Source organism: Cnephaeus nilssonii (genome assembly GCF_951640355.1).
Source record: "Cnephaeus nilssonii genome assembly, chromosome: 19".
Lineage (NCBI taxonomy): Eukaryota > Metazoa > Chordata > Mammalia > Chiroptera > Vespertilionidae > Cnephaeus > Cnephaeus nilssonii.
Window position 1 is genome coordinate 12132381 of NC_137090.1, and position 27780 is coordinate 12160160.

The 27780-nt window shown below is 39.2% G+C and overlaps 1 protein-coding gene across 5 annotated transcripts; it reads left to right on the forward strand.

Annotated features, from left to right (window-relative positions):
• The first annotated feature begins 526 nt into the window (after positions 1–526).
• On the forward strand, positions 527–21350 carry LUC7L3 (LUC7 like 3 pre-mRNA splicing factor). 5 transcript variants are annotated; one of them, XM_079799175.1, is made up of 12 exons: positions 689–761; positions 6343–6409; positions 7428–7513; positions 9328–9367; positions 9880–10024; positions 10655–10729; positions 12006–12110; positions 13895–14056; positions 14418–14701; positions 15339–15499; positions 19160–19300; positions 19406–21350. In XM_079799175.1, the coding sequence occupies exons 5-12, from the start codon at positions 9902–9904 to the stop codon at positions 19588–19590; spliced, it is 1236 nt and encodes a 411-aa protein (XP_079655301.1). In that variant the 5' UTR covers positions 689–761; positions 6343–6409; positions 7428–7513; positions 9328–9367; positions 9880–9901; the 3' UTR covers positions 19591–21350. The 5 variants fall into 5 exon arrangements, with proteins under 5 accessions (XP_079655299.1, XP_079655303.1, XP_079655300.1 ...); XM_079799173.1 differs by lacking the exon at positions 7428–7513 and having other exon boundaries at positions 527–761; XM_079799174.1 differs by lacking the exon at positions 7428–7513 and having other exon boundaries at positions 528–761; positions 19160–19353; positions 20850–21350.
• The last annotated feature ends 6430 nt before the right edge of the window (positions 21351–27780 follow it).

The following is a 27780-nucleotide window of genomic DNA, read 5'->3' on the forward strand; positions in this document are numbered from 1 at the left end:
ATATATATATATATATAATTCCAAACTGGGAGGCATCAGGTGCAGAACTGAATCGCCATACTTCGCTTGTAGAAACCGCCTATCTCTGCCTTGACTTCCCACCCAGTGAATCAGGGGAATTGGGGTGGGAGGACCCCAATTCCCACAAAGTGGCTGGGAAAATGGAGTCTGAACACGAGTTTCCTCCACTGGAAGATGGCACCGGGTGGTGGCGTGGGACAAAGGGATACAAGGCTCTTTTCTCCATTTCGGAGCGGTGTTGAAGCTTCCAGACGTAGGCTCCGATTTCTCCCCGTGAAAGCGCTCAGGGAAATGTGTGGACTGAGCCCCAGGGCGGCTGAGCCTCAGGCTCCGCCAGGAGCGGAGAGGGGCGGTGCCGCGGGAGGGGCGGAGTCGCGGTCCGGCCTCAGCAGGCCCCGCCCCCGGGCCGGCGGAAGCGGGCCCAACCTCGCCTCCCAGACTTGGGCGTGACCCCGAGGGCGCACGCGCGCGCACTGCACGCTGGGAAAGCGCCCGCGCGGCGGCCATTTTGTCTTATCGGCTTCTATTTGGAGGAGGCTTTTTCGGCCAGCGTGCCGGCCGGAGAGGTTGGCGACGGTGTCGCCGGCGTTTTCTTCAGTGGGTGCCAGGGCTGGTGGGAGCAGCCGCTCGAGGGAAGCACCATGATTTCGGCCGCGCAGTTGTTGGATGAGTTAATGGGCCGGGACCGAAACCTGGCCCCGGATGAGAAGCGCAGCAACGTGCGGTGGGACCACGAGAGCGTAAGTCCCGCGGGCCTTGGGCCTGTGCCCGGGCGCCGTGGGGGAGGGGAGCGGCGCGGGCTTGGGCCCGCCGGTCCCGCGGCTCGACTCAGGGCGGGGGCCGGGACCCGCGACGCTGTCGGGTGTCTGACCCCTTGGCCGGCGGGAGCCGAGAGCATGGCCCAGGAGGGAGGAGTCTGCCGGGCCCGGGGAGAAGGGAAGATTTGTTTTTGTTTTGGTATCGAGGAAGCGTAGAGGAGGACCCTGGGCAGAAGTGAAGAGAACCTTAATGAGGCGGGGAAACGCGGGGAAGGAGTTATTATATCAGAGGCCCCAGCGTCTTCATTTCATAATGGAATAGGGAGAAGGACAGATTCTTCCGTTATTTGGGCTGAGCGACGTCGTTAGACCGACATTTCTGGCCAGGATTAGTGGTCAAGGAGCCGTGTATTATTTCAGTAACGGTCCAGTTTCTGAATGGAGGCTTGTATGGGGAAATGAATCTTTAAAAGAGGTCATAACTTGGTAGGGTTTACCCGTGTTTCTAAATGTTTGTTGTTTGACAGCAGTACGTTCTAGTGAGCGCTTGTCAAGGCTTTTCCTTGCACAGAAAACTCACTTGGTTCTCTTAACCCTACGAGTAAGGGTAAATGTTGTAACCCCAGTTTCACAGATGAGACTTGAGAGGCTCACCCAAGATCTGTTGGCAAGTTAAGTGGCGAAACCAAATCTTTGTGATCCTGCTCACCATTCTGTGCAATTGGTTCTCTGAAAATACCATAATGTAGTTCAGGTGTTTTGAACATGGAGCATAACGGTTATTTGAAGTCTTACCTGAAGAACAGATGTAGGATTTTAATTTTACTTGGCTTGCAGTTATAATCAAACAACATGGTAATTTAAAGGCAGTTGCTAATCAAAATATGAAGGAATGGTTAAACAGATACAAATTTTTTTTTTAAAGTTAGTTGCTTACTTTTTAAACACAGGCTTTGGTCAGAGTAAAATCTCTTTGGCAATGCATGAAAACAAGTTAAAATAAGTGTGTGTTTAAAGGATAGGGATGCTACCTGATTCCAAAGTAAGTGTGAAGTGTTATGGTAGAATTCGTTGTGTGGTGTCAGATTCACATATTTAGCATTGACCTCAAGAGAAGTGAAGCTTTTAGAAAGTTTGTAGGTTTTTAATATTTTGGGGGTTTTCCCCTTGTCTAAATAGGAGACAGTAATTTTGTTTGTCTTGACCCTCTTTTTTTGTAGGCATTTCTTTTTCACAGTGAAGTAACTTTTTCTTTTACCACTTAACTCAGTAATTTTGCCATCTAAGCTTTCCCCCCAAAAAGGACATTATGATTTAGTTGATGTACAAAAAAGACAATTAGCAATTTTGAATCAAAGGGAAAATTGCTTTTGATTGCCTCCTTGTGGACTGGAGCAGCCTCTGCCTGTACCTCCTTGGTTTTTTGAACAGTGTTGTGGAGAAACTTTGTTTCTGAGGTGGTATTTATTCCCACATTGCATTATGTGTTACAGGTTTATAACATTAGCATTGAGGCTCTCAGAATAGCAATTTAGGTTTTATGTCATCTCAGCTGTAATAAATCCGATTCCTTTTCAGTTTTAGTGCATCTCGCTGATTTAAACTTTCGGTACTTGTCACCAAAATATTTTATGACTTTAATGACAGATTGCACTTCATTCCAGATTCAGGGATTTGAAAAAGTCAATTACTAGTATTTCTGATTCAGGACTGCAGGGAAAAGGTTGGCATTGACCAGGAACAAAGCACATGGCCTCTTCTAAATAAGTCAGAATTACTGTAGGGTATAATAAAGCTGGGGAAGTTGGTGGCATCACTTCCGGGTCATTTGGCTATTTTATGCTGGCTGTTAGTGCTAAAATCTTGGAGTAATGGATAACTCTTGCATATAAATGTAAGGGTTTCACCATCACTGTAACCTGATATTTCAAAATATTTTTCCATTTCTATTCCTATTGTAATTGAAAATTTTTCTTTGCAAGTTTTGCACTAGTTGGGGAAAGCAATCTCGGCTGAATGAGGTTATTTTGTTTAATGATTGAAATGGCTTTTACCTTAGTGGGTGTTTTTTTTATTTTGTTTTTTAGTTTTAAAAAATTTATTGATTTGAGAGAAAGAGAGAGAGAGAAGGGGTGAGGGGAGAGTCGACATCAATTTGTTGTTCCGTTTATTTATGCATTCATTGGCTGTTTCTTGTATGTGCCCTGACCAGGGATCGAACCTGCAACCTTGGTTTATCAGGACGTTGCTCTTAACCGGCCAGGGCTTTATTTATTGTTAAAAGTAGTTCCTAGATGTCTATATTGGACCTGTATAATTTGTTTTAAATGTGGATTTCTGCATCTCACCCCTGTCCCCCTTCTAATTATGCGTGTCTGGGGGAAGGCTCCAGAAATCTGCATATTTTATAATGGCCTCTTAAGCATTCATTCTGCTGCTTCCTAACCCACCTTTTAGTCCTGGGTTCTTCCTTGTGAGCAGCACTTGGGAAAGCTCGTTTTCAAGTGTAAGATGCATCTGTGATACAAATTATCGACCTTTCATTTATTTGTAATGATGTATATATTACCACTATCAAAATTGAGTCTTGGGAAGGGCCTTTTAGTACTTAACAGGCGTTTCCAACTTCTTTGCAGATTGCTTTGGATTTGAAAGTTTTCAGCTGAAGTGAAATCAGCCTTAATATTGTTCCAAGGATTCATCGACACACCTTTTTGCCTCGTTTGTTAATATTTTATTCCTTGAGATTGTATTTTGCGTTGAAAAGTTTTGTTAATCTTAGCCAACCTCAGTAATGAGGAAAGCATATGATTTTAACTGCCTAGTGAGAGCAACTTTCAGTTAGTGTCCACATAAGATTTCAGTGTTTGCCAGAGAAAGCACTAGAAGCCTTGTTATTATCAGAATTGATAAGAATTTAGAAGTTCAAAATGAGATTGTTACATTATAGATCTCAACCCAAACGTGAAATTATGTAACTGTTGACTTAACTCTGACTCTAATTATACCTAAAATGGGATTCCTTTTATCTTTTATCAAATTGAAGTGTGCCCTCTGTTCTGTGGAAGTTTAATTATTTAAAAAGGGAATTGAGCCCTGGCCCAGGTAGCTCAGTTGGTTAGAGCATCATCCTGACATGGCAAGGTTGGGGGTTCGATCTCAGTCAGGGCACATAAAAGCAGTAACCAATGAATGCATAATTAAGTGGAACTACAAATCAATGTTTCTCTGTCCCTCTCTCTAAAACATTTTTTAAAGGGGGAAATTGAATGTTCTTTTCTAAAATCTTGAAAACGTTAGCAAACATTGTCATCGACTTTGGAAGTTACTTAGAAAAGAAAAAAACAGTTAAGACTTCTGTCCACGTTTTTACTTGTGAACTTTCAAATATTTTACTAGATAATTTTAATTCAGAGCCACCAAAATGTTCTTCTGTCAGAAGTGCAGGCATTTATTTCCTGCCTTACTCTATGCATGGTATGTAAGTGTTGAGCTTCTCGGAATTGCCAGCAGTCTGTGTGTTAATATGTGTTCTTCACTGCTGCTTGCTTTTTCTCCTCAAAACATATATAAGGAGTAGGGTGAATAGTATGAGCTTCCATGTACCCATACCCAATATGACATTATAAACACATGGCCAATATTATTTCCTCTATATTCTCTGCCCCTTCCATTATCTTGGAGAATTCATCACGTCAACCTTAATGATATCATTAAGTATTTCTAAAATACAGACACTAAAAAAAAGGACAATACTATTATGATACTGAAAATGTTAAGGTATTTGATTGATTGCTTTAGGGAAAATGTGGGTACGTACTGTATCATTAGACTCGATTTCTTCACAAGGGGAGAAAGTAGCTTAAGTTAGTAATGTAGTGCTTCCTTATTTTATGAATTATGCTTAATTTTCTCATTTATTACTTGTAAGTTGGAGAAATTCCTGCATTCATTTATTCAACAAAAGTGTATTGCTCTTAAGCTATAGTAGTATAGCATAGTGTAGATACAGCACTTGGCCTGAGAGAACACCAGTCTGGTGGCAGGTATGAAGGAGTAAATGCATTTCCATAACCCAATGTGGTAAGAGTCCCGGGGGAGAAGAGCACAAATGAGAGGTGCACCTAACCCAGCCTGGGGTATTCGGGAAGGGCGTCCTAAAGTGACCCTTAAATACTGGGACCTAAAGGATTGGTAGGAATTAGCCTGAAGGAGTGGGAGAGAAGACAAGTGTTACTAGGGGCTGGAGAAAGTCATAGGCCTGAGGAATCTTAAATAGTGTTACAGCTGAGGCCCTTGTGGGTTTTTTTGGGGGGGGGGGTTGGGGGGATTGTGCATGTGGCTAGATGGGCATGCTATGGAAAATTGATTAAAATTTTACCAACAGTTTGTGTGGGCAGTAAAAAGACTGAACCATAACTGCAAAGGTGTATATGTGATAAAAGGCATGCAAATGAATGACAATAGAAAGTGTGAACATGGTATAGTTGAACCCTGACACTGTATGTTATCAGGGACTGAATATTTTTGTTGTAAATTCTTACAGTAAACATTTTCTCTTTTGAAAAGTATAATTGTCATTCACACCACACGGCTATTGTTGTGTTGGCTGTTGTCATTTTTTTAATTTAACAATCTTAAGGGAAAAGAGGTCAGTGCCCCTGACTAAATTTGGGTATTGCATGTCTTAAAAATTCTTTTTTTAAAAAAAAAAAATATATTGTATTGATTTTTTACAGAGAGGAAGAGAGAGGGATAGAGAGTTAGAAACATCGATGAGAGAGAAACATCGATCAGCTGCCTCCTGCACACCCCCTGCTGGGGATGTGCCCGCAACCAAGGTACATGCCCTTGACTGGAATCGAACCTGGGACCCTTGAGTCCGCAGGCCGACGCTCTATCCACTGAGCCAAACCGGTTTCGGCTTAAAAATTCTTTTGGTACCACGGTTGCAAATGGTGCAACCGTGGTGGAAGTGAGATTACAAAGTGACAGGTATTCTTTTTTTTTTTTTTTACCCCATCAGTAAAATTTCCAGGTATTCCTGATCTTTAAATGAAAAAATGTATATGACAGTTTCAAAATAACAGGTTAACTGTTGCCAACATGATAAATTTAAAATGGGAGTAGAGTATCAAAAACAGAAATTGGATGTTATGTTTATTATGACTTGGTTCTGTAAATTGGTTCTGGTCTTTAACAATGTTAGAACAATAAGAACAATGTAGGGTGTTTTGGTGGGTTTTTTTAATATAAATAAATATTTCTTTTTTTCTGGATATCTTCCCATATTTTGTTGTTGCTATTGGGGGGGGGGGAGTGGTTAGTGATTTTAAAAGCTGGTATCTCTTCCTTAGTCTTACATATCTCACTGACATGCAGGAGTCCAGAGGCCACTAATCACCTAACTAATAATGGTCTAATAAATGAAATTGTTCTTACACTTACTTGGTTGAAAGATGAAGGTCCAGAAATGAGAAAACAGTTATTTGGCACCTTTTCCTATATAGTTTTAAAACTGAAAATTTTTTAAAAGTTAAGCACCTTTGTTTTTCTTTACTAGGTTTGTAAATATTATCTCTGTGGTTTTTGTCCTGCGGAATTGTTCACAAATACTCGTTCAGATCTTGGTAAGTGAATTTTCTATGTAACTCTTAATCAAATTTATGATTTAAAATGGCACTTTACCATTCTGAAAAGTTTTCTCTTAAAGGATTGTTGATAAAGAAATTTCTTTCCTGGCTTAGATTTTTTAATGTATTAATAAATGTCAGTTTAGTTAATTATACATGTTTGTTTACATTCCCTCCTGAATCCTATGCACTAAAATGAAATTTTAAAAACAAAAATGGTATAAATGGAAGAGGAGATAACATTAGAGATGTCAACAAATTTTTGGAAGATGACAAAGTGGATGGAAGAGTAGCAACAAACTCAACAGAGCAGAGAAACCTGTACCCTAAAATTTAGCCTACAGAAGGGGATATTAAACCGAAATGAGTGTTCGATCAGCAAAACTGTGGACAGGCTCAGGATTTGGAGGCACCAGGTACCATAGAAGGCAGAGTTGAGTCACGGGACTGAAAAGGAAAAGTCTAGTTAAGGGTTTTTCCACCTTGACATTTGACATTTTGAGCTGAGTAATTTTCTTGTTTTAGGGGTCTGTCCTGTGTTTTGTGGGATGTTTAGCAGCATCCCTGGCCTCTAGCCTCTAGATGCCAATAGCACCCCCAATTGTGACAACCAGAATGTCTCCAGGCACTGCCAAATGTCCTGGAGGAGACGACGTAATCCCCCTCTGTTGAGGACCACTAGTCTAGGTGATCCAGCTCTTAAAACCTGTGCATATGGTGATTCTTCCTCTCTCATTAAAGAGACTCTAGTTCAACTGGACCACAAGATTAAAAATAAAATTATCCCAAGGATTGTACATAACTAGTATTGTTTTAGAGCCATAAAAGAGAAGTTCGCTAAGCACAATGCTTGCCCTATAGCATTAGGAGCACATTAGGGCTGGAAGAGGCTAGATATTGGGACTCCAGACATAGCACAGGGCAGTAAAGAGTAAAATTGAAGACTGTGAGAGATTAACTGAGTCTATATTCTTAATAGTGGGGTTTTCCATTCCCTCCTCTGCCCTGTTCCTAGAAGAATACAGCCAGATGTTTTTCCCCAGGCAGAAGAGAAGAGGATTCTTTAGAGAAAGTGAACAGTTCCAGAGAAGTGATCTACAGGTACTGATCCTTGGGGAGTCTTTCTAAAAGAAAGTCTTGATGCCTGATTTTCCAGTGGGTAAAGCTCCTGTTAGTTGACAAACCCTGTCTGTGCATACCAACTTCCAGTCAGATGTTGGAAGTGTTTTCCAGGCAAGGACACCAGTCAGACATTGAAGAAAACCTTCAACATGAAAGATTAACCAAAAATAACAGTAAAAAAGAATTTAGTGGAGTTAGAGATAAGGAAAATGGAAGAAAATTTAAAAGTTTTAACTAAATTTAGTGTCAGAGAAATTAGAAGATATCAGGAAGAATAGGATGCTATATAAAAATGAAACTTTTGAAAAACCAAAAAGAGCTCTTAAAATTAGAACTGGAGAAATTTGAAATGAAATCAGTGGAAAATTTTGAGAATAAAATCAAGAAAATTTGCTGGAGTGTTGGGTAATCAGACAGAAAAGATTTAAAATATTAGCCCACCTCTCTTCATAGCTGAAATAAGAGGCTAGGTAGAGAAAACAGGAGAACAATTTTAAATTTTGCAATACTGAAGGATGTTAGTCTCTAGATTGAATGTGGTCTTCATGTACTCAGCGCAGTGAGTGAAAAAGATCCATACCAAGAAGACACACCATTGTGAAATTTCAGAAGATCTTGGGGGTGGGGCACACAAGATTGTGAATCAGACTGGCTTCAGGTTTGTCAGTAACAGCACTGGAAGCTTGAAGACATTGGAGAAACACCCTGAGGATTCTGACTGGAAAATATTTTTATCTAGGTTGGCTTTATGGCCAAAGGTGAAAGTGTGAGGGTGAAAAGAGATTTTCTTTTTTCAGACATACAAGGTCTCAACAAATATATCTCCCATGAACCTTTTCCCTGGAAACTCCGCCAACACAAGGGCATAAACCAAGGAGAAAAACGAGATCCAGTATACCGTATTCAATACAGAACAAAAAAGGAATTTCTTAGGATGACAACTCTGTTAGTGAGCTTAGAAAATAAGCAGCCCATATTGAAGAGAACAGAAAATTCGTGGAAGAAACTGAAGCTGATTTTCTGATGTGTTTTGAGTCTTGAGGGAAGTTATTGTTGAGATAGTTTTCTATTGCTGAGTTAAAGTGTTTGAGAAGAATTTGGAAGTAAATAGGAAAATGAATTCTAACAAAGTATGAAGTGTATTCAATGTCATTATAATGCATCTTTTGTTGGCTCAGCAGTTAATAGTACTTACATAGTCAAAATATAAACACTGAATAGTTATTTAATCTAAAATTTTGATGCCCAACATCAATTAAAATAAGCATAGAATTTATGACTATATGGATACTTTATAAATATCCAGAAGAAACAATACTTTATAAATATCCAGAAGAAACGACTAACAGTTAAAATTGGTAGCCTTTTAGAGGTGGGAAGGGATGAGACTAGGGTGCTAGTCTTGTACTGTTTGACTACATGTACAAATATTCAAAATTAACAAGATGTCAGTGGTGATTCTGACCGGTAGTACACCCTCATCAGTTTTTTTCTTGGGTGGCAGTAAGGAACAATTTTCTCTTTCCTCCCACTCTCTCTTTTCTTAACATACAGTTGCTCTCCATTATACTGATCTCTAAGACTAAGGAAAACAGTGTTCATGTGCTTATTTGGGCATGTTGCTTCATGATTCATTAGGCTCGATTTAGGTACCTACAGACTACTCAAATGATAAAATGAATCTTTTTCCCTTTTTTTGAAGAAGGAACTTCTTTTTATTTTAGCAAGAGGAAAAGTTGGTAAGGTCACCAATGCTTGTGTACATTCCTATTTCTCTCTTTTTTTTCCTTCAGGTCCATGTGAAAAAATTCATGATGAAAATCTACGAAAACAGTAAGTTACCTTTTTTTGCGGGGTGGGGTGGGGTGGGGTGATGTCATCCCCCATCTCCCTTCCTCCCAGTCATTATTGGTTTAAAGAGGAAAAGGATTGAAGAAATAATTGGAAATAGTGTAAAATGAATGCCTGATAGAGGTCCGTCCTATTCATTAGTTGGGGGTGGTGGAAGGTCATAGCTTCCAATAATGATAAGTCCCAGCTGCTTATTGACACCCTGGTTTTATAAATGAGACTTGTCCAGGTCACAGATCAAATACAGTAGAAGAGCTGGTATTGAAGCACCTAGATTTGCCTGATTGTAAAACCTATGCTCTTAACCAAACATAATGTTAAATACTACCTTCCCTTTACCAGGAGGGAGGGCCAACTAGAAAATCGCTTCTTAAATACCTAGTTTACCTTTTTGACTAAATGCAACTATGGGACTTGTTAAGGTAGAATATGTGAGTTGTAATGATAGAGATCTGGAAAAAATTTTAATGTTTGTTTATTTTCGTTTTTATCAGGTATGAAAAGAGTTCTCGTTTCATGAAAGTCGGCTATGAGAGAGATTTTCTTCGATACTTACAGAGCTTACTTGCAGAAGTAGAACGTAGAATTAGACGAGGCCATGCTCGTTTGGCATTATCTCAAAACCAGCAGTCCTCTGGGGTGAGTATAAATTAATTTACAGTCTTTGTAAAGTGTCCTTGTTCTCTGGAGAACTTTCTAGTATTGAAACTTGTGTTCAAGTTCATTCATTACTTTGTGTTCTTTTAGAACAGTGGTTCTCAACCTTTCTAATGCCACGACCCTTTAATACAGTTCCTCATGTTGGGGGTCACCACAACATGAGGAACTGTATTAAAGGGTCGCGGCATTAGAAAGGTTGAGAACCACTGTTTTAGAATGACATAAAACGTATTTAAAAGGCATTTTTTCAATCTTTATTAGTAAACTAGAGGCCCGATGCACGAATTGTGCAAGAGTAGGCATGTTGCTTCCTCTGGCTGCCGGCACCCGGGACCTGGGCTTCCCTTTGGCCCGGCTTGGTCAGGAAGGAAGTCTGGTCTAATTAGTACATTACCCTTTTATTATTATAGATGTAGTACTGATTTTGCTAATCATAAGATTTTTTCTCTTAAATATCAGTAACTATGTAATTGACTAACAGAAATTGAAGATAACTGAGTTACTATCCTTGTGATTCAACATTTTAATTATTAAATACAAATATGTGAGAATTTGAATACATATTTTTGTTCTTTAATGTTTGATAATCCATTTTATTGTCTTCAATAGGCAGCTGGCCCAACAGGCAAAAACGAAGAAAAAATTCAGGTTCTAACAGATAAAATTGATGTACTCCTGCAACAGGTAAGAACTGTGTGCATTAGTGTCAGGAAATACTTAGAATAAACATTTAACCAAAGAAGATAGGAGGTTGGCAAATAAATATGTATAAAGGTGCTCAACATCCTTAGGAAAATACAAATTAAAGCCACAACAAGATACTTGTTGTACACCTATCAGAATAGCTAAAATTAAAAAGGCTGACCATACCAAGTGTTAGTGAAGATGTGGGCAAACTGGAACTATTGTACACTGCTGGTGGAATATTAAATGGTACAACCACTTTGTGGAAGAGTTTTATATATTTCTTAAGAAGGTAAAGGAGATACCATGAGCCATTTCACTACTAGATATTTATCCAAGAGAAATAAAAATATGTTTACACAGAGTTGTATACCAATGTATACAATGTGTATGGCAACTTTATTCATAGTAGGCAAAAAACAAAACCCCCCAACTAAAATGTCTAACAGGTGAATGGATAAATTATGATGTATTCATGCAATGGAATACTACTTGGTAATAATATTAAAAGAACTAGAAGACCAGTGCATGAAAATTCGTGCACGGGTAGGGTCCCTAGGCCTGGCCAGCGATCAGGGCCGATCTGTGGGACCACTGGCAGGGTGATTGGGGCCTCTGCTTGCACCCGCCTTGGCTGGCCTGGCGCCGCCTGCTCGCCAGTCCCACTCCCTGCTGCCACCACCGGTCGGGGCCTGTGGGCAGGGGGCAGCTCCTTTGTTGAGCCTCTACCCCCTGGTGGTCAGTGCATGTCATAGCGACCAGTCTTTCTGCCATTCAGTTTGCATATTAGGATTTTATATAGATAGATTACATGTAATAGTAATTAGGCTGAGTGAAAGAAGCCAGGCCACAGCCTCTCCCTCCCCCCCCCACCCGCCAGAGTGCATAGTTCCACTTACATAAAATTTTACAAAATGCAAATAATCTATAGTGAAAGAAAGCAAATCAGTGGTTGCTTGGGGAGAAGATACTACAGAAGCATAAGGAAATCTGTTGGGGTGATGGATGTTTTCATTAGATGACTGTATTGGTTTCATGTGTGTCAAAACTTACCACATTGTGCACTTTAAAATAAGTAGCTTATTACATGTCAAGTATACTTTCTTAATGCTATAAAAAATCAAAAGGGTAAATTGAACACGGAGACTTCAGTGAACAAAAACAGAAAGACCCAAACAACCATGCTAATGAAGCATGGCGGGGGGTGGGGGGAGATATTTGGATGATTTCGTTAGAAAGGAGCTTGAATGTGTTTATTTGTTTTAATCCCCCCTAGATTGAAGAATTAGGATCTGAAGGAAAAGTAGAAGAAGCCCAGGGAATGATGAAATTAGTTGAACAGTTAAAAGAAGAGAGAGAATTGCTTAGGTCCACAACATCGGTGAGTAGCATCCTCATTTTGATTTACCCAGGCTGTTTGCTGTGAATTACTAGAACCCATTTTTGAGACCCTCTATAAACAATTTTCTAGTGTTCTCCATCAAGAATCGGCAAACTTTTATCACAAAGGGCTGCATAGCCCTAGCTGGTTTGGCTCAATGGATAGAGCTTCAGCTTGCGGACTGAAGGGTCCCAGGTTCGATTCCGGCCAAGGGCACATGCCTGGGTTGTGGGCTCGATCCCCAGTAGGGGGCATGCAGGAGGCAGCCAGTCAGTGATTCTCATCATTGATGTTTCTATCTCTCGCTCCCTCTCCCTCTCTAAAATCAATAAAATATATATATTTTTTAAAAGGGCTGCATAGTGAATATTTTAGATTTGCAAGCCACGCTGTCCTGAGGCAGCTACCTAGCTGTGCCTTTATAAAAGCAGCTTTAGACAATACATAAAGAAATGGGTGAGGCTTTTTATCCAATAAAATTTTATTTACAAAAGTAGGCCTCTAGCTGCTGGCTTGCCAACTGGTGTCTTATATCATCATGTGTACTCTTGGGTTTATTGTTGTACGCCTATCAGAATAGCTAAAATAAAAAAGACTGACCATCTTATTTGTGGTTTTTTGTTGTTAAAATAAGTTACTCAGTACATATTAATCTTGAATATTGGTATACTCTGAAAGTATCTTCAGCTTTTAATAAACTGTCTTAATTAGAGAATATGTATTCATGGATATTGATGGTAGAATATAATTGGTTCCCAACTGCTGACTAGGATATGTTCAGATTATGTTCAGTTAGTGCCTTAATGATTTTTTAAAAAAATATATTTTATTGATTTTTTACAGAGAGGAAGAGAGAGGGAAAGAGAGTTAGAAACAGCGAGAGAGAAACATCGATCAGCTGCCTCCTGCACACTCCCCACTGGGGATGTGCCCACAACCAAGGCACATGCCCTTGACCGGAATCAAACCTGGGACCCCTCAGTCCGCAGGCCGACGCTCCATCCACTGAGCCAAACCGGTTTCGGCGCCTTAATGATTTTGAAAAACATTTTTAGTATGGAGGTGACACCTTTAGCCTATTGAACCTAAGCAAAAAAATGAACTTACAGAGTATAAAATAGGTACCTTTCTTTTTTTTAAAATATTTTATTGATTTTTTTACAGAGAGGAAGGGAGAGGGATAGAGAGTTCGAAACATCGATGAGAGAGAGTTAGAAACATCGATCAGCTGATAGAGAGTTTGAAACATGGATCAGCTGCCTCCTGCACACCCCCTACTAGGGATGTACCTGCAACCAAGGTACATGCCTTTGACCAGAATTGAACCTGGGACCCTTGAGTCTGCAGGCCGATGCTCTATCCATTGAGCCAAACCAGTCAGGGCAAATAGGTAGCTTTTTTTTTTTTTTTTAATTTCTTTATTAAGGTGTCACATATTTGTCCTCATCCCCCCATTCCCATCCCACACCCCTCCCCACGGATACCCCCACCCTCCAATAGGTAGCTTTTTAAAAAAGATAAACTTTTTCAAAGATAGTGCAGGTAATTCAATGGTTACAGTTGAGCAGTGAGGACTCAGCATTGCCTGGATGAGACGAAGGTGGTTACTATTGTCACCCTTCCCCTCTCTAAAAGTATACCATTTGCTGCTCGGTATTATGGCTGGGGGAAATGGGAAATGGCAGTTCACAAAAGTAAAAGTCTGTTCTAAATGTTAAGTATTCTTTTGGGGTTTATTTGTTTTCTCTTCCTCAGACATTCTTATAACTGATTTATCATTTTAGACAATTGAAAGTTTTGCTGCCCAAGAAAAACAAATGGAAGTTTGTGAAGTGTGTGGAGCTTTTTTGATAGTAGGAGATGCCCAGTCCCGGGTAGATGACCATTTAATGGGAAAACAGCACATGGGCTATGCCAAAATTAAAACTACTGTAGAAGAATTAAAAGTAAGTTTCTTTTAAACATATATTTTAGCAATAGCTAACACTATATTTTATTATGGCTAAAGATTGATTATATAGATATAAACCTCTTGGTGATATTTTGTTAGTGTGTCGTTTGAGGCAGTGATGATCCCTATAAAATTTTGCTTAATCAGTTAGATTAGAAAACTAGTTTCTGCACTCCATGAAATTGGGGAAAAGAATTTTCCTGAGGATTTAGTCACATAATGATATGTATGTGGTGGTGGAATTTCCCGTTAGGGCATAAAATTTTCTAAGTTGGTTTACAAATGCTCCATGTTAGGTAACCATTGTTTGACAATGTCTTTAAAGGCTATAGCTCTAAAAATATTTATTTCCTTAGGAAAAGTTAAGAAAAAGAACTGAAGAACCTGATCGTGATGAGCGTTTAAAAAAAGAGAAGCAAGAACGAGAAGAAAGAGAAAAAGAGCGGGAGAGAGAAAGGGAAGAAAGAGAAAGGAAAAGACGAAGAGAAGAGGAAGAGAGAGAGAAAGAAAGGGCTCGCGACAGGGAGAGAAGAAAGAGAAGTCGTTCACGAAGTCGCCACTCTAGCCGAACTTCTGACCGAAGATGCAGCAGGTCTCGGGACCACAAAAGATCGCGAAGTAGAGAAAGAAGGCGAAGCAGGTTTGTAGAACACGTGAGACAGTGCCTGGCGCACAGTGAGTGTACTAGTAAAAACAGTAGTAATTACTAGTGTTATTCCTTGGTACTTGGGCTGGTTTTCAGTATCATTGAGCACGAGGATGGATTATGAAAGTTGAATCAGTGAACTTAATCCATCTTCCGAGACAAATTCTTGGCAATTCCCATCAGTCTGGGGAGGTTTGAGGCAATTTTACTTAGGAAATGAGTTTACTAGGTGGTCTTTTAAATGCTTCTCTTCTCAATGGCCCTAAGAAAACATTTAAATCAAGTTTTTTTAGGTAAGATGATCTACTTTTGCTTTGAACAACATCAAGCATAATTAAGAACTAAAACATGTAACTAATTCTTTAAAAACAAAAATATGAAATTAAAATTTTAAATTAGAGTTGTGATTAAAGAAGAGGGGTCAAAGAGCATGATAACTATCTTAGCACTATTTGAAAAATTGAAGTTCGATTTTCAATTAAGATTTCTAGTGTAAATGGGTTTAGTAAATTATATTCATTTGCCTTTTAAGGGGAAATTTAGTTTAATCTTGGTATTTATTCAGTGGTATATAATTTTTCTCCTTGTGATATCAGCTGAAACTGCTTTCCTTTCATTTTAAATTATTAAGAAGTAGAGATCGCCGAAGAAGCAGAAGCCATGATAGATCAGAAAGAAAGCATAGATCTCGTAGTCGGGATCGAAGAAGATCCAAAAGCCGGGATCGAAAGTCATACAAGCACAGGAGCAAAAGTCGGGACAGAGAACAAGATAGAAAATCCAAGGAGAAAGGTTAGTTTATGTGAGAATTTTACTCAAGTACTATTTTTACACTCTTGCCGCCTCAATCTTCTTTGAAATGGCAGGGTTCCATTTTCAAGCTATCCTCCTTTTCACTTATTAGTGATCACCATTCAGTGGGAGACAGGCATTATTGTCCCCTCTCCTGCTCTAATTTGTGAGAATGACAGTTGACCTGGTGTTTTCTTAGGACACATTAAAACTACATTATTCAATTTATAACCTGAAGTCTTACCTAGATTATTCTAAGTATTACATTACCTTTCAGGGTTTTTAAGCTGTAAATATATTGACTTGGTTATTGGCAGCATTTAAAAAAAAATCTGCTGTAGTGTTCCATAATATGTCTTGCAGAGTAAATGTACACTGTTGCGTTGGTCCTTATGTGTAACATTCATGTACCTCAGTAATTAACTTTTTTAAATATATATTTTTATTGATTTCAGAGAGGGAGAGATAGAAACATCAATGATGAGAGAGAATCATTGATCGGCTGCTTCCTGTACGCCCCCTACTGGGGGGTTGAGCCTGGAACCTGGGCATGTGCCCTTGACTGGAATCAAACCTGGGACTCTTCAGTCCGCAGGCCAATGCTCTCTATCCACTGTGCCAAACCAGCTAGGGCAGTAATTAACTTCTCAGTTCACAGAAGTTGAATATCTTACCATGTGTTTTAACCATATTTTCTATTGAAACATCATGCTGTTTCCTCTCTACTTTGTTTTCTGTGGCATTTTAGTATTTGGTTTATTGTGCACTATTAATGGACTGTCTCATTTGTCTTTGGCATGTTTTCACAAGGATATTTTCATCCTTTAACTTAGCCTTTATTGAAAGATAATTCTTTGAATCATAGAGGTCTTTCTGCATTTTCTTCAGATTCTTTGAGCATCTTTTATTTTATATTAATTGTTCTGCTTTGCATGACATTTAGGAATGAGAGGGCCTATTTCTAATTTTCTTGGCTCTGCTTGTTCCATACTGTTCTTCCTGTGTCCATGTTTGATCACCACATAATATGTGTGCTGCTGTTGGAGTTTCTTGTACTGGACTTTCATGTGGTACTCGTCTATCATTTTCTTTTATGGAACTAGCTTGTTCTGGTTTTTTTGGGTTGGAGGGGGTCAGACTTGGGTGTTTGCTAGAGTGAATTAGAGAACTAGCAGCGCAAACAGTAAACTTTTTTTTTGTCTTTTGCTTATATTTTTTCTTAAATCAGTTCACTATCTTTTAAAATATATTTACATATATTGGCTTTTTCTACAACATGGAGCAAATGTTAAAAAGTAGGAAACAGGAACAGCTTTTTTAAACTCCATGAGCTTTAGTATTTGCCACTTAAGTTCAGAAATTACTTCTGTGATTCAGGGGGCTACAAAGGAATAACTTATTTTTGAGAAAGTTTCACCCAACATTTTTGTAAGACTTTCTGTACGATGTATTTTTGGGGTGAGGGGTCAACTCTTAAGAAGCAGATATTGATGTCAGAGATCAAATTAATCACTTATCTTTGAGAACTAAAGCTCTTTGGTGTAACATCATTATGTTACTTAAAATAGTTGGATTGGTTCTCAGGGACAAAAGTTAGCTAGCTTTCATAGCTATCTGGGATCAAAGTTGAGCAATAAAAGCCACTGGCCTAAAACAGATGTGCTTATGTAATTTCTGGATAGAGCAAAAAGATGTCCTGAATTGCTTAGCTATAATCCTAATTGTAATGACATCAAGGAATGTAATATAACTTTTAAGTAAACTAAGATGTGTTGTGTTTAGAATATGGACAAACGGGGATTTTCCTGGTGAGATATTGAGGAAGGATAGAAGGCTTGATTCAGAGAAAACTGCATCAGATCCATCTTGAAAGGCTGAGTATACTGTGATAGATTTATCTTAAACTTTGGGGCCTCTTTTAGAAGTGATGATATGATTTTATTGGCTTTTGAAATTGCCACTCAGGCACTCCCAGGTATATAAATGACTGAAGGTCTGAACTTTGAGGCCAGATATGAGCAGTAGCCAACAATTGATAATGCTAATGAGTAAGAGGGCGTTCACTACTCCAGGTGCTGTGATGGAAGCACTTTATCTAACTGCAAATGGAAAGTGATTTCTCACACAAACCCATTTTTCTTACCACCAACCAATTTAGAGTGCTCTCTTTGTCAAGAGAGTTTCTTTTTTAATCCATAGCCTTAAAATCCACCACACTTTGTGGATGTCCTTAGGACTATTAAGATCTACCATATTTACATAGGGCAGAAGATAAGATTATTGGACTGACTACTAGTCCTCTACGGGGCAACAAGACGACTCTTCCTCATTGAAGCTACCTGTGCACCGGAGAAGCCCATAAGGCACAAAGGGAGGACTTTCCCACAAGGTCAGTTAGAGCACACTGTACTGGCACAGTTCTCATAAGTGGACAGACAGACACGAAGCAAGTCCTGCAGTCAGCTACTAGGACATTGCTTTGTGCATTTGCAAGTGTTGTGGACTGACCATGCTCCTTCACATAAGCTCTTCAGTTCTTACGTTCTTTGGATGGTGCCCCTTATACCATATTTTGTTTTCATTACCATTCCTCTCCCAGTTACTAATGTCACGTCTTAACACCTTTGTCCAGATTCTGTGAAGGGTTCTGCTTCTCTTAAAGCATCTGTCTTATGAACTAGTCTGCTAGACCAGCTATTCTTAACTTAGTTGTAAGGAGAAAACGTTTTTTCCCAGGAAGTTTGTAGGATGCTTTAACATTTCCTGTAGAAAACTTTTGTTAGGTAATACTTGGAACTGAAAAGACTAGACTGTACTTACCCTGTGTACCACTTTTTACCTTTAGTCTGAGGCCTCACCATTCCAAAGAAAACAGTACAAGAAAAACATCGAGATTAACTTTTTCATTCTTTATTTGCAGTTGAGTTGAACTTAATGTCTCCTTTTGGAAAAACAACTCTTGAGTTGGCCTAAATATTACTTAGCAAAGCATAAAAAAGTTCAGTACTTGGATTGAGATTTAAGATCCACTTTCTTTCATTGGGCTTGTCCTTGGGCATTCAAATATCCTTTATATAATAAAAGCGTAGTATGCAAATTGTCCCCTCAACTGGTAGTTGTCCCGGAGTTCAACCAGGGCGTGGCACTGGCCAGAGGAAGGGAGGGAGGCCTTGGCCCACAGCCACTAGGGATCCTACCAGTGCATGCATTTTGTGCATTGGGCCTCTAGTATAGATATATAAGGAATCTTTTGTACTTAAAAATAGTTGGAGAAACGTTCCTACTAAATATACAACTTTTTTCACCCATTTAACTTAATTTACTTCGTGTGAACACAGCTTCTGTGTACTGTCTTCCATATCTTTCCCATTGCTTTTTGGTGGTTTTTACCCTAAATAAAACTTAAATTTTAGTTTCTGCAGTGATTTGGAGTTACCTGTACTTTAGCTTATCACTAGTTTGATAATTTGCCCACTATTTGATTTCTCTGATTCCCCACTCCTCCATAAATTACTGATTTTATCTCTTTGATAGATTGACCAAACTGTGTACTTACAGTCTGTGGGAAGTGATTGTCTTTTTATCTCTTGATTGTTTCACTTTTCAAAGTGTCATGTATTTTACTTTAAAATCCATGATCAATGTCTTCTTTTATGGCAGAAAAGAGGGGATCTGATGATAAAAAAAGTAGTGTGAAGTCCAGTAGTCGAGAAAAACAGAGTGAAGACGCAAACACTGAATCAAAGGAAAGTGATACTAAGAATGAGGTCAATGGGACCAGTGAAGACATTAAATCTGAAGGTGACACTCAGTCCAATTAAAACTGATCTGATAAGACCTCAGATCAGACAGAGGTAAGTGTATTGTTTCTCACTTTGATTAGGGCTTTTTGTTACTGTTTGACAGTGCAGCGTAAGTATGCACAGATGAAGATGGAACTAAGCCGAGTAAGAAGACAAACATCTTCTGAAGGAAAAGACAGTGTAGTCCTGCAAAACATTTTGAGGTACATTGTTTTGTCTCAGCTATTTTGTAGCAGACTCGTGCCCCCATTAGTGTGCCTCTTTGGAAATTATTGCCCACATTTGTAATATAGTCGCCATTGAAAAGTTAATTATCCTTTTTTTAGGGATTTTGCTGTCATTTCTTTTTATTTTTTTAAATAAAAAGGTTGAACTGTTTTTTTTTTTCTTTTTGGTATTAAGTCCATCTTGTGTTGGTACATTGGCAGACATTGCTTTAAAAACTTAAATATTTCTGAGGCACATGTTGGACTACTTTGTTTTAATTAAACTGCTAGTTATTTCTTTGTCAAGGATGTTTCTAGTTTTTTGCTTTATTGCCTTGCATTCTAATGCAGTTTGTTCTGTAACTCGAGAGCCAGTAGCATTGGATTGATGGAAGTGTAGGGTTTATGAATTATTGCAGCTGACTACCATACCTCACACAGCGTTGGTGTTGTGAGCGGCCCATGAAAAGCCAAATTAAAAATCAAGGATTCAGTCAAACTAAGCAGGTACTCATGCCAGGTACTCCTTTCTCTACCCACATCCATGTTTGAATGCTATTGCCTGTGATCTTTACGCTTAACTGTTGTGTATCTTTTTTGTTCTTTACAAGAAGCACAGAGGGGTTTTTTGTGTATTGCGTGAAACTTATAAATCAAATGTTAACAGAATGGAATTTTTTTTCAACTGTATGTAGGGATGCAGTGGTGCCCAGAATTAGATATCTTTAAAGAATTTTAAATACAATAAACACTTCATATTATTCGCCTTGTTACATTCAATGCAATTCTCAAGTCTTTAAGAGGTATGTGTTTAATATTTCCTACTGTGTAGGAGAATTTTGCAGTCAACCATAGGTATATAGGAATAGTCACTGGCTGATACATTTAAAGCAGCAGTGAATAGCAAGGATAGACATTTTCAGTCTGTGAAATACAAAGAACTGATGAACCATACAGAATGAATTTGGGTTTTTAAAGAACTATTAAAAATCAGGTTTATCAGAGTTCTTAAAACCTACAAACTATTCATTCTTTGGGCTAGTGGCGTGGGATAGAACATTCCTAATGAAAGGAAGTACCAATTAGTTGATTTATCGGTGGCATTCCTTTACTAGAACAGCAGTATAATGTGATGTCTGTGTGAGCCATTCCCACATAGGCAAGTATACACAGGCACATGGCTTTAAGACCACACTGATGCCTTGATAATGAAAAAGAATACAAAAACATTCCATATACATATATTAGCAGCAGTTAGTGACTGGGCCAACACTTAGTCATGAAAGTTTGCCTTTTTACATGTTGTCTAATTATCATTTTTCCCCAAATTTTGCATTATAGGACTACTGTTCGAAGATTTTTGGAAGAAAACTGAAAACGGCATAAAGTGAAGACCGACATTAAAATGAGGTGAAAGAAAACTATAGTGGCATAGAAAAAGTATAAAGCTCAGTTAGTTGTTTTTTTATTATTATTATTAAAAATTAATTCAGGACTCATGTGACCTACCAGATTTCAGAACATGTGTTAATATATATGCCACTGAAAACTTAGGTCATGTATCATATTTTTTTCTTTAAGACTTTTTAAGAAATTACCTAAACATGTGGCTTGCTCAGTGTTTAATTGCAAATTTTCACTCTTGGACTTTGAAAACAGGATTAAACGTTAGTATTCGTGTGAATCAGACTAAGTGGGATTCCATTTTTACAACTCTGCTATTCCTAGCCTTGGATTTAGAGTGAAAATAAAGTATCTCTGACTTTCTGTTACAGATTTGATTGTCTCTGTCATTGAAAGTTTTAGTATTCATCTTTTTCTAATAAAGGCATTGACTCTGAACTAGTCCCTTGTTTTAAATATAAGAGGTACACTGTTACTAGAGGTATTAGTGCACAGTTTTATGTGGTTCTGTTTAAGACTTATAGAATTTCCACAGTTTAAATGTTTTCAATAATGGTGCTTCAATTTGGGGTAGTTATGAATAAATTTGAAATAAATTTCAATTTTGCTTTTAAATAGCAAAGATGTATAGTGCACTAGAATATATTTTTACATCCCTGAAAGATATCTTTAGTGATAGGAAATCCAACATATCCTTCTGATGATCACTATCATCCTCTAGCTGTGATATAATGATGTAGAAGAGCATTCAAGAACTTTTAACTCATTTTTGGTCTTTGTTTTAAATCGTGTATCAAGATTTCTTTTACCCGATCTTGTTAGAATACAAATGTAATACATTTAACAAGGATTTTTAAAAAAACTGATGGATAAGCTGATGATTTCTTTCCCCTTTGGCCACGTATGGAAAATTTGGTAGCAAGTTTCTATTGATAACCCACTGTCAAGGACTGTATAAAATTATCTCCAGTTACATCTCATAATATTTTGTGATTTAGAGTTTTCAAATACTGCCATCAGTTTATTGGTAAATTGAGTAAGTGGTTTAAGTGACTTACCCAAGGTCATCTGGCTCCATGTTGGAGAGCGAGCACATGGAGTAGTAGGTCTGTGCCTCAGTGTTAAGCCACTGGAGTTTTTCAGTTCCAGAATTTACTGAAGTACTCTCCACCCAGCTTTGGAAAGTCATCAAGCTGACAATTCAGAGGCTCTCTGAGATAATGCTTTGAGGACAGTGCACTCCTGGCTTACCTAAGTTGATTCTGAAGATGCAGCAAATGGGTTATCTCTGAATTTGTCCAAGATGATTCACATGATAATTAAGATGGGATGGAAAAACAATCTAATGCAAAATCAGCCACCTCCAAGCATTGCTTTGTGGAGTTTGACATGATTGCCTATAGGGAGAAAGAATTTAAAGTGATAGTTTACTATATTCCATTAAGTATTAAGGTATTAAAATGCCAGGTGTATTACTCCTTTCTGCCTCACTTGGAATTAATAGCTAACATTTTAATAATGTACAGGAAATGAATCTTTATCTCTACAAACACTTAGGTCGATATTGAAGTTATGTGGGATTTGGAGGGAGGCCAGGCCCCGTTAAAGTGTCCAGGATTAATTAGTTATGGAGCTCTAGAAGTTGGGTCACTCCTAACACCCAAAATTTATTAGGCTCAAGGGGAAATGATTCTTAGTAATCAAATTCACAAGAATCCAATATTAAAAGACTCTGTATAAGAAATACACATTTCTGCCTTGCAGACCTAAAAGTTGCTAGTTGGTTAATGCAGGTTTCCTTTCTGAAAAGCCCTTAAGGGGAGCCAATAAAAGACATACACATAGTACAGTGGTCGACAAACTGCAGCTCGCGAGCCACATGCGGCTCTTTGGCCCCTTGAGTGTGGCTCTTCCACAAAATAGCACGGCCTGGGCGAGTCTATTTTGAAGAAGTGGCGTTAGAAGAAGTTTTAGTTTAAAAAATTTGGCTCTCAAAAGAAATTTCAATTGTTGTACTGTTGATATTTGGCTCTGTTGACTAATAAGTTTGCCAACCACTGACATAGTAGAACCAGTATCATTAACCTCTATTAAAACTCATCACTGGTAATCCTCAGTGGCTTGTCTTATTTTTATGTGTGTTTGTCCCCTACTCCCCCCTCAGTTATTTTCAAGTCTCACATGTATCATTTAATCTGTAAATATTTCAGCATATATCTCTAAAAGAAAAGGTTTTAAACAATTCATTGATTAAAATAAATGGGGTGAGCTTTTACTTGCCCAGTCATCATCCATGGTATTACTCGGATAGCTTACTTTTTATTTTATTGCCCTGGGAATTGAGTCTCCTGCTCTGGCATCCTCCCAACTACAACATAGAGACTCCTTTTTTTTCTTTACTGTTTAATTACAAATAGTAGTACATATGTCTGCTTTTTTTAAAGTAGAAACTCTTGTACATTGTATTGATCTACCCCTTTTGTTAAGACTTTTTTTTAAAATCACAATATATTTATTTTTTTAGTTTGAATTGAAATATATTTCTTACCTTGAGCTTATAATAAACTAGTCATATCGCCCACCTTAGGTATTTATGTCCTCTCGTAGCGTCACTCGGCTGCAGGTGGTATGGTCAGTGTCTCCACATACGCGTGGAGTCAGCCACCTTCCGGTTAAGTTCCTAGAGATGTTAAAACAACAGCCTAGGTTAGAAGTTTTTTGGGCTTGCATCCATTCTGTGCTTTTAAAAATGCATTGTAGATAAGCTGTGTGAATGTTTTTAAACATTTTTTTCTAAAGTGCATGAAACAGGAAATACACTTGAATTATTTACACTTTCTGTGGAATGGCTTCATTCGGATTTACAAGTTTGAGTTCGGACTGATTTTTAGTTTTTTTGTGTCCAAGAACCCCAGGTGACTACTTTTTTAAAAAAAATTTGTATCACAATTATAGTGCTTGTACATGGGTTCAAAAAAAGCAACGGTAGAAAAATAAAAATTTTTAAAATTCTAAACAATACATCAGTGGGAGTGTTTAGTGATCCATGTTTTCCTTCTCCTGTCCCTCTGTTCTTCCTCTACAGGAGCTACGACTGTTAACAATCCTCTTCTAAGTGGTGTTTTGTGGGGAAGTGGGCTTAGAGGGGGGTGTGAGGCTACATGTGTAGTTTTTTATATGATATGATAGTATACCACATGTTGTGAATCTTGCTGTTTCACTCCTACATTTTGAAACATGGGAGACAACAGTACATTTCAAGTAAACCAATGCTGAGAAGTAAATGTTTTTCGTTGTATCAGATTTTTAGTGCCTATTTTAAAAATGCAGTTTGAGAGTTTCGTAGTTGATCTTTTTCTTCCTCTCAGCCATCCCAAATAGATCAACTGTCAACAGATTTAAGAATATTTAGAAAAAACGGAAACAGGTTGACACTGGCTGTGTCATAACTTCTCTTGTGGCTCTTCCAACCCCCTAGATATATACCTTAGAGAAACTCTTTACACACGTGTGCCAGGAGATGGACTTCAGAATGTTATAACCGTATCATTTGTAGAAGGAAGAAAAGGAAAAAACAACAGAAACCTGGAAAGACCCCCAAATGTCCATTAATAATTCACTGGATAAGTATTGTGATATATTCCTACAGTGGAATTCCACACAAGTCAACCTGAACTGCAGCTACAGGTGTGAACATGGATGACTCTGGTCAGAAAAGCAAGCTGCAGAAGAACACTTCTACTCGGCTTCTATTTCCGTGAAGGTCAAAACCAGGCTGTTAAGTACATGGAATTGAGTGCGTGGTTTCTTTAAACTGTACCCTATGTGCTTTTGTTTGTATGATATTTCTTAATAAAATTTCAAATTAAAAAAGGGAGAGGTTTTGGTGTAGGTAGTGCCTAATAAAATAGATGTATTAACAGTGTATTTTGTGAAATGAACCCTCCTTCAGTTTGGCAGATTTAAAAGTAGTTTCTTGAGTGCCAAATTTAGGGTCTTACCGTTTTTTTTAAAGTTAGAAATAGGACCTATGTTCCTTTTCATTTGGATGTCAGCCAGGGGGCTGATGCTTTGGTTCTGCTGCTCAGCAGCTTCCAAGAAAGCTTTTCTCCCAGGTTTTGCCCTTCCAGGGAGGGAAGCTGCTGGGCTGAGAGGAGCCAGCTCCTGGTCCACGGTCACAGGCTGCACGGCCCTTCCCTCCGAGAACCCGCTGCTTTTGGTCTTGTGCCACCACTATAGGGGCGCCGTGGCCTGTTAAATGTTAGTCAGCGGTGGCGCTCTGCTCCCCCATGCTCCCCGGGGAGACGGATCCCCCTGGTGTGAGTTCAGGGCTTCTCCCGGACTTCAGCTCGGAGGGGTGTCGGGGGCGGAGTCAGGAGTTCGTCACCCTGTGGTAGATGAGCTAGCTGTGTGGGAGACCAAGAATCCTATGTCATTCTATATTTTAACCTAAATATGTTCGGAAACGTTAAAGATAGCATTCTGGGACTTGGTTCATTTCAGTGTCTTAAAAATCTTAAAATGAGAAATAATTTTCAGTGGAATAGCACCTTACTCAACTTAGTTTTCACAGCCTGTGGATGAAGTGAAAACTATACTCTTGAAGTGCCTCAAATTTTTTGTATCAATCTGCAGCCTCAGGACTGTTCAAGTTTATTATACAAAATACATTTTTTAATATATATATATATTGGTGCAAGCTGTGTTTAACAACTTGGAATGGCTATTGAATTTTCTGATCCTTATGATAAATTGCTGCCCTTGTTATCTTACTGTAATTAACCACTAGGCAAACCTGTGAATGTTCTGCTACTAGGATAGTGTAAGCCAGTGATGGCGAACCTATGACACGCGTGTCAGCACTGACACGTGTAGCCATTTCTGATGACACGCGGCCGCTGAGGCGGCCGCATGCCGAGGATGAGACATTTGCGAAATGTTTTTTTCTCAAAGTGACACACTACCCAAGTTATGCTCAGTTTTTTGGCGAAGTTTGACACACCACGCTCAAAAGGTTGCCCATCACTGGTGTAAGCTTTCCTCCCAACATTAATTTTTTCCATTTATTCTGCTATGTTCACTAAAAAACAACCTAAAATCTCACATTTGCACAAATGATAGTTTCAGCTATCAACATCACCAACCCTGAGCCCTGCCTAACTAAATTGTCCTATTTCAAAACAAAATCAGCCCGGCCCGTTTGGCTCAGTGGTTGGGCGTTGACCCATGAATCCGGAGGTCATGGTTTGATTCTCGGTCAGGGTATATCAGGCTTGATCCCCCAGTAGGGGGCATGCAGGAGGCAGTTGATCAATGATTCTCATCATTGGTGTTTGTAACCCTCTCTCCTCAAAGTTTTAAAAAGATGAAAATACGTTATGGGGGTGGCACTTGGGAATTGACCCCTGACACCCGCATCACATCCCTGGGAACACCGAGCTCTGTAGAAGGGCTGTGTCCGGGGCCGTGCTGTCTTAATCATGGCTTAGGTAAGTGCGTTCAGTGCAGAGGTGCTTCTGTGAGGCCTAGTATGGAGGCTCCCACTGTCTCCTTGGCCTGAGCAGTAGAGAGCTTGCCTTTGAATTTATTTCTCAAATCAATCATCTCACCAGAGTAACAAGTTTAAAACATGAAATAACTTTCAAAAAGGACCATGGGTAATGGGCAAACGGCAGATTCAGGTCCGATTCACTCATATTCCATGAGTGAAAAGGTACCATTTCTGCACCCACAGTATTTAAAATTTCTGCTTTTTGGACAATTGGGTGAGAGAAGTGTTCATGTAATGCCTTAACACTGAGCTATTGGGAATTGGGAGGTGAGGGATGATCTATTTCCTATGCTAGGTTAATCTCCAGTTCACAGCAACTCACTTTGTCGATTTTGATAGCAGCTCTTGTTCAGTCAACTTCAATGAAGTCATTTTCTTTGGGGCTCTGAATTCTGACTTGAAGCACCAGCTCTAGATCACCTGCAAATTCATTTGTAAAAGAAACAGAATTCCCATTTTAAAGCCTTTCAACATTATCAATTTTACAGCATAGGAAATCCCAAGAACTGAATAATAAGTAGATATGGAGCTTGTGTCGGCAGCTATAATCTTTTCATTATCTGAGGTTTTTCGTGCAGGGCAGGCTCAGGTGTATGCCTGTTACACCCACCACAAACAAAAAGCCTGCAGTTTGGAGGCAGGCTAGGGTTTGACATGCACTATTGATATTTAAATGCATCGCCCTCATACAACACAGGAGAGTTGTTTGCACTAGGTTGGGCTTTTGGAAAGCTGCAGGGGAATGTGTAGCCCTGAGGCTCTGGATCCTTGAGAAGCCATCATGCAGAGATGCACCTCACTCCCGAGTGATTCCTACCGCACACACATACGTACCCGCCGCCCCCCCCCCCCCCCCCCGGGGACTTCAAGGTGAGAGAGAGGTAGGCCCCGGGAAATGGATAATTCGACCATGTTTGGGGGCAGTGGTGTAGAGGGAGTCTTCAAACTTACCGTCCTGAGAAGGAACAATATTGACTGAAGGTGGAGGAGCTTGGCTTTGCAACATGTTGAGGGCTGGGGTCATCACATAGATGGGGTCATCACTGGATCCGTTGGGCAGCTGTGGGTTGGAGCTCGCTCTTCACCTGAAAGTGTTAGGACAGGAAGGCGTTGAGAAACGGCAGCACCTCCGCATTTGGCGCTCTGACAGATCTGCCAGTTAAACGGACAATGATCTCCCCTCCTGCAGCTTCTCGAGGGAAAAATGTCACCAGAAGGGCAATTACTTTCAAGCGTGAAGAGTAATTTTCCTTAACCACAGCCCAAATCACGGAAAGGAGCTGAGAGTATTTTTAAGGGGTTCGTCGTCTGGGGAAG